The sequence below is a fragment of the Larus michahellis genome, chromosome 6 (genome assembly GCF_964199755.1).
Source record: "Larus michahellis chromosome 6, bLarMic1.1, whole genome shotgun sequence".
Taxonomy (NCBI): domain Eukaryota; kingdom Metazoa; phylum Chordata; class Aves; order Charadriiformes; family Laridae; genus Larus; species Larus michahellis.
This window is the reverse complement of record NC_133901.1, coordinates 70,198,470-70,210,181: the sequence shown is the minus strand read 5'-3', so window position 1 is coordinate 70,210,181 and position 11,712 is coordinate 70,198,470. Positions and strand designations below refer to the sequence as shown.

Here is an 11,712-nt window from a genome sequence, read left to right as displayed (position 1 = left end):
GTGCAGAATTAATTAAATGTTAAACGGAACTACATTTCTCTCCCATTTTAAGACAGCATTCAACACTTCGAGCAGCTGGGGTTGCAGCATCAACCCCTTCTGCAGTCGATGGGTAAGAGCAGCCTTGCCTTTGCTCGGCTGGATCTTAACTGGCACTCCAGCATCACTTAGTGACGCAGCCGGGCAGGGTCTGAAGGCACAGAGCGAGGGTCCCGCCCCTCTCTGTGAGCGGGACAAGCGGCCGCCGTGGCAACCGCGGTGCCTGGGGGGGCGAGCTCAGAGCGGCCGGGCCGGCGGCGCGGAGCCATGCCCAAGGGCAAGTGCGACCAACCTGGCCAGCAGCACGCCGGCGCCTGGGTGAGCCCCCGTGTCCTCTTTTAGCCTTAAACGCTCGAAAAAAAAAGCCGTGCTGAGGGTGACTTTGTCCTTTAGCCAGAAAAGAGGTTTCCCCTTCCTGATGTTTATGAGAAAAAAAACAGCCCTAGGTATTCAGAGGAAGTGTGGCGAAGCAAACACTGGCAGGATTTTTTTTTCCAGTTTTCCAATAGTGCTGGAAGTCTCTTATTTTATATTTAGCCCTAGCTGGTTTTCTTTATCTTCTGGAAAATGTCAGGGGATGTTTGCCTTAGCTCTCACTCTCAGAAGTGCCGTGGCCCCATCGGAGGCCCTGGGCTGGGATGTCTGGGCATCCCAGGGCGCTGCGACACATGCCTGGCACAGGCTGTTCTTTGGTCTCCTGGCCCATGGGCCTAGCGTTTGGCTGAGCTGTTCTGCAAAAATGTTGTGTTTTGAAGCCTATGGTCGTACAACAGCAGGAGCGACATGGGGGGGAAAAAAAAGACGTTATAGTATAAGTTGTTTTGCTAGATGGATTGTCACTGTATAAGCAATTTTTGTAAAGTTCCAGGAGAAATAATATTATTGTCTGTTTTACTGATTTGCATCATAAGGTCTTTATAGTAGGCATTGTGTTGTGTGTGTGGGAGGCTCTGGATTTTTCCAGAGGCCACTAGGTGCTGCTGCAATCCAAACAATAAAAAATAAATGTGAAAACAGAATTTTGCCCACATTTCTGGTCAGATTTAATTGGGTTTTTTGTTGTTGGCTTTTTTTAAAAATGAGTCACCCTGCTTAACCCCCCCAATTTTTATTATTTTCTAGTTTGCTCATGTTGGAGTACGCCAGTGTCAACCTGAGTCAATTACAAGCTCAGCACTAAAACAAGTGCTTCGGAACTCAGGAGCAGCTCAGTCTATTGAGGACAGATTGCCGCAAGCATACAGAGCTCGGGAGAACGTGAGTTACTGTGGCAATACAGTCAATTTACAGAGCGCCTTTTTGCAAGATATCACTTGCTAAGTTATAAGTAAGAATAGCACTTACGGTAGTTAACAAAGCAGTCATAGCGGACTGGCAGACTTTGTGCCTCAGGGAGTAAAATGATTGCTAGCTGTGCTAGGGAAGAAACATGTTTTGCTGTTACTCAGTTGTATTTTTGGATACTCAAAAGTCCTGCTGTAGTTATTGCTGATTTCCAGCATCAGTTACTTTTCCCTTTTATTAGCTACTATAGCTGTTTGAGACACATTTATGTGCCAGAATATATTATGATCAATCTCAGTCCAAAACCTGTGTGTAAAGCACCATAAGAACATTTAATTGAAGTTTGATGATTTGTTTTGAATTGAATGTCAGAAATTCTGTATATTCAGGCAAAGGCTTATTTTTTTGATAATTAAAAATTTAGAAGTTTCCCATTTGGAACACTTTTAAGGCTTGCTTAAAAATGAGGAGATTTGGGACAATTTTGGAAACAAACAAAATACAGTATTTTAAAATCACGAGTATTTAAAATGGTACAATTTCATAAGCACGTTTTTATATCCTTATTTTATCATCATTCTGAGCTTTGCTTTACCCACCCACTTTGTGCACAGAACATTTTCTATTTTAATTTTCTATAAGCATAGCAATTATATTGAGTTCATTTCACAGATTTTGCTATAATGAAGAGTAGAAATGGGCTAGGAAGGAATATTTAAAAGGGAAGCTTGGGGCTAGTGAAAAGAAAAGGAGAAGATTATACTGTAACATGAGTATACATTATGTTGATACTGTGTATACCTTTCTGTGGAGCATCTGGCCTTAGCCACTGCCTGAAAAGGGGAACCAGATTAGAAGGACCTTTTATCAACACCAGCATGACTGTTCACCTGATGTTTTATGGCTTGTACTCACTGGCCCTTCACTGTTAAAAAGAATTAGTGGAATTCCTATCTGTCATAAATCAAGAATTAAAATGAGGTCAGGGGTTAGAGTACGAAGATGTGTTATAGGCTAAAATATGATGTCACAGAAGCAGTCTGAGGACGTTTGTTTATGTAACTTTTTTAAAAAGTGCTCTTAGAGTGTTGGAAGCTCACTGCATGTGAAGCTGGATGTCTCTAATCTCTTTGCATGAGGGAACTCACTGGCTGTGAGGTTGATTAATTTTCTCAGAAATATAGTACTGCCTAAGCTTACATTACTTCTTATTTCTTACTTCATGATAGTCCTGTAATTATTCTGTAATAGTTTGGGTTTTTTTTAAAGATTAGTTAATATGGGGAATCCTTCCAAGAGATCATATTCAATATGTACCATCTTGGTTTTCAGTTTCCCCGCAGCACGTAGAAACTAGTAAACACTATTTCTAAAATAGTATTCTAAAATAATAAACACTATTTCTAAAATGTTAAGATTGGTGTGTAATTGCAGTGGGATATTTTGGTAAGTCTTTTTACTGACTTAGAAGGTGCTTGTTTTTAAATGCATTTATGAGAACGTATCCGTTGAATTTACTTATCTATTGAACTACAATCTGGTTGAATCTGTATGAGAAATGAACACGTGGCACGTGCCTAAAAAAGGTAGAGATTCTGTCTTTATACCAAATATCCTAAGATATGATCATGCAGCTGACTCCATGCAGGCAAATTTTGTATTTGGTGATTCTTCTGGCTGGATCTGTCCCCAGCTTATATTTATCTTTAGAACTGATTCAGATTTTATCTCATAAAGTCCACTCACTCTTGAAACACGTTTTTAAAATTGTGTTACGTTAAAACTTGCTTTTCTGTTTGGTGGTGAATGTCATAGTTGGAAGATGAAAAATGTGTTCCACGTAGTTAAAATTAAAAATTGCTAGAACATTTACAGGGAAAAAAAAAGTTCCTATCAGGAAGCAGGAAAATAATGCTTGAGGAAGAACAGAGGCAATCTAATATTACAGAAGAGTTTTCAGTGTTTCAATTTTTAGCTGTTTTCATAATATTGCAATGATATATAATAAACAAACTTTAAAAAAATTAAATATGTTAAATTACTTTTTAAATAGTTCTTTTGCAGTTGTCCTTTCTTCTCCTAAAACTCTAGTTTCATTTTGGAGACTGGATGAACATTATGTTAAAGAATGAGATTATAAATTAGTTATGCAATTAATACCTCCTCCACTTCCCCTGCAACAAGCAGTGTACATGACATTCAGTACATAAATCATAGATTAATTCAGTTTTGAGGTCTCTTTTGTAGTTCATTTTAATTAGCTTTAGGCTTACTAGTGAATCAAACAAGGCAATCCTGACATATATCTAGTATTTTGCTGCTTGCAGACAGAATGCAGCATTTCTTATTTCAAAATTCACACTTTTATATTAATCACGTATCTATTCAGTAAGTCAAGGGAATGCAAATCCTCCTGATGATTTTTGTAAAAAATAAAATAAAATAAAATACAGAGGGTCCACATTGCCCCTATAGAATTATGTGCAGTTGAAGATGTAACATATGAACATGACTGTGTTAGGACATAGGCAGCTATAATTTCAGCATCTGTCAGACTATAAGAACTAAGACTAGTAGACTCCAAACAAGGTATGTGAAAATTCGAATTTTTTTTGCTATAATTTCTTTTTTTCAGAGAGCAGGAAACAACAATTTCCCATTTTCTTCTCATGACAACAGACACTGTCTACGGAGCGTAGGAGAGTATTTTGATTCTGTAAGTACCCAGCACTGAGAAAAATTAAACAAGTTCATATCTCTCAGTCTGCCAGAGATTAAATACAGCATCTTTTCTCTCCCTTGACAAAATTACAAATGCTAAAAATGAGGAGAAGAGAAAAAAGTAAACAGCAAAGAAAACCACACTTCTTATTAGTATAGGGATGGGACTTCACTGGGACTGGCACAGGTATACAGCAGCACACATGGTCATTGAGGGTGGCAGAATACAAGGGGAACAAAAAAACCATAGTTCGGTCTCTGACAGGCATTTTCTGGTGGTCCTGGTTTTTATCTATTAACATAGTTTTGTACCCAGTTATATGTCCTATTAGTCTGCTAAAAGTGATTGGCCTTGTGATGAACTTTTGTAGGGGTCTTAGCCACTCATAATTCACAGTCCTACATATTTGGTTCAGATTCATCTTTATCGTAAGTGTAACCAAAATCCATAGGACACCCACAGTTTATCTCCAGAATGTATTAATTTCCAATCCACATCTCTTTATAATATACCTGTTTAAATGTATGTTGCAGAAGCCACAACTCTGAATAGAATTTAAATCGTTTTAGGCTTCTCTGTATGTGCAACAGTTTCATGTTTTTCCACTTTTCTTAGATTGTTGACATCTTCCTAGTCAGCAAAACTACTAGTGCAGTTCACAAGATAATGAGTAGAGGAGGAAGTAAACTGTGATGTTGAAAGCTGGTCTGGCTTTGTGCTCTCTTAGACCTAGATTTTTTGGTATTCATTATTCACTGAGTAACCTCCATTTCTGTGTACTTTGTGCAGTTTCTCATAGTTTTAGAGATACTGATCAACCATAATTCCAAACACATTTCCTGCAAGCTATGGAGTGTGAAAATCAGGCTCTGTCTCTCTGTGTTTGGAGACACAAGGGATAGTTTTGAAGACTCAGATTTCATTGTCTGTCTCAGTTTCTTTATTGCAGTCCAAACATAAAATTATTAACCTGTTTCTTTGGGTTGCTCTGAAGATTAATTTAGCTGAGTATAGCTAAATAGCTTTCAGTATATAGTATGGTACAGAAATGTAAAGTATAAGTGGTTTATTAGTACTAAGAGGTGAAAGGTCAACAGATTTGCCATTATATATGCAACCAGAAATGTTCATACAGGCAAGTCTGACAATATTATTTTTAACTTGCTAAAGATCAGCCGTGAGTTCTTGAAATCACTGTGATAACAGCTTCGTTAACTTCCCAGTGGGGTAGTGACTCTTACAAGATTCATCTGTGAAACTGTGATTGTAAGTCATATGTTTACATGAATTTTTCTTTCAATTTTTTTTCTAGGGTATGGGTCGGAGGAAGGTGGAACCAGAGAGACGGCAACAGAACTCACACAACTTCTTCCTATGGGCTCATGAGCCAGTTCCTAGCAATGAGGATGGCTTAACCACTTATCAGACATCATTTAGGAAAAATCAAAATGTTGAGAGCCCATTTCATAGGCGGTATCCAAAACACCACTCAGAAAAATCTTGCACTGACAAAGCTGTTCCTGAGAATGAAAAACAATTGCAGCCAAACAAGTCATGTTAATTATAAAAACGCCTTTGAAGCACTGACGTATCATCATCAGAGCCTCTTCTCGAGATCTGAACTACTTGTCGCTCAAATGGATGATGAAATAAATATTTCTGTAAAGCGAATGTAGTAGTACAGTTGAGAGTTCATTGAAATCAACAATCATATGTTACTCTAAAGACATACATTACTATAAAGATTTTAATGAAGATGAGCATTATAAGGAAAAGCATGCTTATACATATTTTTAGAAACAGGGGAACAGAGGTAATGATTGTACTTGTTTTATTTGATACTGGTTGACCCGCATCTTGATACAAAAGCTCCTTCAACTTCAGAATCAGTGGTGTGGCTGTACCTCAAGCAGCTGACAGCAACTGTGTTGACAGAAGAATATAATGGAACTGGATCCTTGGGAGTTCACCACAACAGGGAGCCAAAACCGCGTGGTCAGGTAAGAGAGAAACTTTTCTGAAAGTTTTCATGGGCATGAAGGCATTAGAGAAACTAGATAAAAAAGAAGCTGTGCATTAGACTGCTATGCAAAATAACTGTAATGTTTGGTTATAACACAGCAGTTGTATAAGAAAGAAAGGATGTTGTAAACAATGTTTGCATGCTTGTGTGTGCCCTCACAAACTGCGAGTGTATGTATGTATGCGTCGTTCATGGCAGTAAGGGGAAAAAAGGTCAAGATGAAAGTGGAAGGCTGCATGAAGGTTTGAGTTTGAGGTGGACTGGATCTGAAAATAACTCATGATTTTATAGTTACGTGTCCCTAAGGAAGTGAATTCAGAACCAATGCTCCAAGCCCTCTGGTCCCAGAATACTTACTGGCTTTAGGATACGGAAGGCATTAGAGTCAGACCTCCAAATAATGTGCTTTCCTCTTCTGGACCATTTCCATTAATATCAAGAAAATAATAAACCAAACTGTGTGTCTTAAAATATACTACAAATGAGCTTGTTGCTATGCAAAATAATGTTGACTAAAAAAATGGAAGCATGTTTATGGGATAATTTCCTTTGTTTACAAGATAAATTGAAAAATAAACCCTCAACCCTTAGAATTCCCTTCATTGTGAGAGATGCCTTGAAAATGAGCTATGTTAAGAAATTATTTCTGCCTTTCAGGGAACAGATAGATCTTTTTGTATTAGCATGCAGGGGGTGGCCTTTTTGTGTGCCATCAAAATAGATGGTATTAGAATATTTCCCCAAACGTGTAGCAATTTTATTAGCACACGCTGAAATAATAAACTTTTTTTTTTTATGAAGTTCCCCCTACTAAAGTTCTTGGGGTGCTGCACAATATGTAGAAATGCAAAACATTAATGAACAATGTAAAAACAGATAAAAAGCCAAGTAACATAGTGTTATTAAAAAGAATTATTTTTTCTCAAAGTAAAGACAGCCTGCCTGACAACTCGAGAGTCAGAATTTCCAGAGCTTTAGCCAACAATTTCATCTCCAAACTGATTCAAAACTAAAGTGTGTGCCAATCACATGGTAAATGAAGTACCCCATGCTGTTTGGCATACTCAAGAGGGCAATCTTGGACCTCCATCAGAAGGAAGAAACACATTCTTGCTACATTAGTAATGTTTATCTGTGGTTTAGCATTACAACTGGATATGGTGAAATAAATTGCTGTAGTTTGTTATGCTTTAAAACACCAATAGAAAGATTCCAGATTTCTTTTTCTCCACTCTTCCCCCACCCTCCAATTTTTAATCCAACATGGATTTTTTTTTTAAAAGTAACTGGATTAATAGATGTTCTCAAAGATATTGTGATAAAGATTCCAGAGGAGAAACTGGAGAGCTCATGAAACCTCAATACAAACTGAAATATACTGTGCTGGGTTAAACAGGTGATTCCCACATATCTCGTGCTCTGGATGTGTTTCTTGGGTAAATAACATGAGATAAAATACACTGAATTTCAAAATGAATGATAAATGCCTGAGATAAATTCCAGAAAGTCACAGCCTTGTGTACTTTGGATAGAAACCATCAGTTGTGTTTAATCTTGTGATAATAATGTGTCTGAGAAGAACACTCTATTGAGTTAAAATATTTTTGCAATATAGGTTTTTTTCCTTCTCGGAGGATGGAGGAGGGCTGGTAACTCCCATAAAGGTTTCCTAGACAGTACAGGAAAGCGCTGCCAGCTGGTAGTTAATTAGGATCAGATGGGTGTAGGTAGGTTAACTCGGATGTAGGTAGGTTAATTCGGCCAAATACTGCTCTGGAGAAGTAGGAATGGTGCTGTTAAAGATGGACTTTTTTGCGCCTTGTTTTATTGAAAAAACCAAACCACAACAAGCAAGTTTGTTGCAAAATTTCCTTGAACAGTATTATCACCAATTTGAACACAGCCAAAACCTCTTCACAGAAACAACAGGCTTTGCACTATAATCCTTTTGAACAAGCAGCTATCATTGCTTGTTTTTCTCCTGAGCCTACATCAATTTAGGGACTGTCTATACAGCTTTCTTAGGAAGTCTCTTTTGTGTTAATGTAAAAGTGTTTTCAGTATGTTAGCTAAATTCACAGAACTCAAGCAAAATTGCTTAAAAAAATTAAACCAAGGGGCCCTTTGGTTTAATGAGTGCTACTCATCAGCTGAACCCTGCAAGAGGCTAAGGTGGGTAATTACTATGGCTGAGCTGAAGAGTAGCAACTTTGTCACTTAACTTCCCATGCCCTCGTTGAAGACCGCTTGCTTCTCAGGTTGCATCAGTTCAGCTGCATTGGAATACAGTCTTATGCTTGTGTCTGCATGGTTATGTCCACTTTTTTAAGGTGTGTTTGTTTGTTTTTTTCTTCTGCCCTGATTGCTGATAACTAGATCTGAGAAAAGGGTGTCACTCAAAGCTGCTGTCTCTCAGACCGTGCGGCCTCCTGGTAAGCTAGATGTCAGCTTTCCTTTTATAGCTATTTCATTTATGAAATGTTGTGACCTATGAAATGCCTTTAATAGCTGTTTTGAACCTGTTAGACAAGCTATTGATGTTGTATGATAGCAGATTGGGTTTGGTACTATAGGAGGCAAGATTTAAATCTTGCCTTTTGTTTACTTGGTGTCTAAAGAAGCTTTAAGAGATGCTTAGAGCCTGAACTGCCTGGGTTGGGGAGGACTGGGTGGAAGGGGGAGTGCTGCTGCTCATGGAGCTAGTAATTCAATGGGGATGCAGCAGCTTGACTTCCAAGTCATCTGCTGCTAATCTAATCACTCTGTGTTCATAATCAAATCATTCCGTGTAGCTGAAATGTTATTTCTTAGCATGTACTCTCAAGGTTAGTCTGAGTGAAGTAACTTGATATAAATGTTGCACTGAAGATGAGCCCTTTTCCTTACCTGGGCTGCACATGCAGTAGAGCAATACTGTTGGAGATCTTTCTGAACCCAAAACTGGTGCTGATTTATTTACAGTGATACAGTTGAAGTGTGGATAATATTAAGCTTCTATAAACGTTCTTATACTGGTTTAACTTTTCGCTAGCTGAGCAAAATATTGGTATAACTGTGGTGGTGCTAATGTTGAAACAAAAGTATAGGCCTATATCTAATAGAAGTACTTATGTTGATAGTGTGCGGTGCTGGATGACAAGAAACAAAATTTCTGATGTTAAGTAGAAACTTTGGATTAGACATCTCTATCTTTAAAGCAGAGTTTGCAAACTTTTTTTTTTTTCATTATTTCTTAACCTCCCCCCTGCTGCTGCTGCGTTATCTAATAAGCAGTAGATGGCAAGTACAGAGACCCATTCCACTCTGGAGTGGGAAAGGAACATATAGAGCTACCACATCCCAAATTTCTTGTTTTATGCATGTCTCCCCAACAAAGTAATAAAATAACAAGCTGTTAAAACACTATATCCAGAATATATAATTAAAGGGAAGCCTATTCAACAGGGAATTAATCCTTACTGACCTTAATTTGGTTGTATGGCAATAGCGGGTGTGAGTGAACCATTAAAGCACCCAATCTGTGATTCAAGCAGGCAGCTGTGTAGCATTTATGAAAAGCACGTTATCAACTTGCTTTCTTGTCTGATCGCAGTTTGTTATTCACCTGAAAGTGAAATGTATCAATTTATCGTTTCTTAAATGTGGTGTACAGAGAGAAAAGTAGTTTGAAATAGGTAAGTTTCTGCCCGATAGAATTGAAGGAGTGCTGCTCAGAGGGCACCTCTGGGATGTGTCTAGTCCAGCTTCCTGCTCAGGCCAGACCCTTGTCAGCACAGGATCAGCTCAGCCGTGGCTTTGTTGATCTGAGTCACAGAATCACAGAATCTTCATGGTTGGAAAGGAGTCTAGATACCCTCCACAGAGGAAGCTTGCACAACCTCTCCGGGTGACCTGTTCCAGCACTGCGGTGCAGTGCTAGAGAGCAGTGTTTTCCTAATATCCATCCCAGACCTCCCAATCTGCCCTGTGACCACTGCCTCTTAGTGCATCATCGAGCCCTATCAGAAAGTTTAGCTGCATCACCTTTGTTCCTCACAGTTGTTCCTCAAGTAGTCACAGACTGGTCTTAGCCTCATCTTCACCAGACCAAACAAACCCATTTTCCTCAGCCTCTCCCCACAAGTCCTGTGCCTCTGTCCATCTTGCTTTTTCCTGGATCTGCAGCCCAAAGTTGGTAACAGTATTACAGGTTGAGCCTACAATACTGAGGGAATAGTAACATCTGTCAGCCTGCTTATGGGAAGTGATTCTCAAAACTTTAATCTCTTCTGAAGCCAATGGGTTGAAATCATCTGTTTGGACAGTCTGTAAAACAGAGGTTAAAAAAATTATTATTATTATTATTATTTTTAAAAGTAGCTGGGTGAGTTTGCATTTTTGCCTTCTTTCTGTGGGTATGCAGCTAATTGTGTATGTAGCAAAAGTGGAAACTGTGTAGAATTTACAGAGACTGTATGTGTTTGAACACCTGTTAATCTGATGGCAGATGCTAGAGACACCCAAGTCTTAAAATACCACTTCTGGACAGGTCTACAAGTGTTGTAGTCTTGACAGCACCAAGCTCAAACCTGTATCAGAGAAAAGATCCAGTAATTAATTATTCTGTTACCACTGTGCTTTAAATTGGGAGAATGCTCAGATACATCAAGTTCTTCAGAGGGTACATGAAAAGCATCATGTCTTTGTGTAAGAGCTTAATTATTACAACACCCATTTGAAATAGGTTCTGTTCTTTCCTCTGTTCTTGCATTGTTTCAGGGAGAGGGTTATAGTTTATTATACAATGATGCAAGTTTTCTTTACTTTCCTTTTCCTGAAGCTGTCTCGTGCATGGAATGTTGAGATGTTCATTAACTCAGCAAGAGAAAGTTCACGTGTATCCACGAGTGAGCATGATGCTCTAGCCCAGGGGTTAGGACACCCACCAGAGAGAGGGCATTGCCTGCGTTGGGGTCCTTGTATGGCTTTTAAATTTGAAGTAAACATTAATTGAAGCAAAGGCTGGAACTTGGGTCTGCCTGCTCACAGATGAGTGCCCAGACCACTGAACTAGAGAAAACCCTGTGCTTTCTTTCGAGCCCAATGTTTAACTATTACATGCAAAATGTAGCAGCGGCAGAAGGGGTAAGAGTGGTCTTTTCTCTGGAGTACCTGAACCAGTTCAGAAAATCAGAAGGCTCTTAGGAATACCTTTTTTTTTTTTTTTAATTTTCCTTGCTGCGGGATGTCTAGAAATAGTGATATGATGATCATAAAGCAATTATAGCAATGAACTAATCCTTACAGTAGTCCCATGAAGTATTTAAGTAGTAGTACTCATTTTGCAGATGACTTAATTGTGGCATGCTGTACTGAGGGTGATTGCTCAGTCAGCAGCAAAACCATGACTATAAGACGAGGAGTCCCGACTCCCAGGCTTTTGCTGTAACCAGCACTATTTTCCCTGTGTGTAGATTTGCTATTGCGTATTTAGAGCTTCATTAGAGACCTAGTTGCCTGCCAGTGTATTAATTTAAGAAACTAATGGCTGTGTATATGTTTTTATCATCGCTTTTAATATTCTATGGAATGAGAGACAAATTTTGTAACTCTCAGCGTGCTATTTCTGTAACAGAAGTGGGTTTTTTTTAAATTTAAAATGAAC

General features: G+C 38.6%; 1 protein-coding gene across 1 annotated transcript; it reads left to right on the top strand.

Moving 5' to 3' along the window:
- The first annotated feature begins 306 nt into the window (after positions 1–306).
- Positions 307–5,672, top strand: TEX36 (testis expressed 36). The gene is made up of 4 exons (XM_074591411.1): positions 307–357; positions 1,162–1,296; positions 3,959–4,039; positions 5,358–5,672. The coding sequence occupies exons 1-4, from the start codon at positions 307–309 to the stop codon at positions 5,604–5,606; spliced, it is 516 nt and encodes a 171-aa protein (XP_074447512.1). The 3' UTR covers positions 5,607–5,672.
- The last annotated feature ends 6,040 nt before the right edge of the window (positions 5,673–11,712 follow it).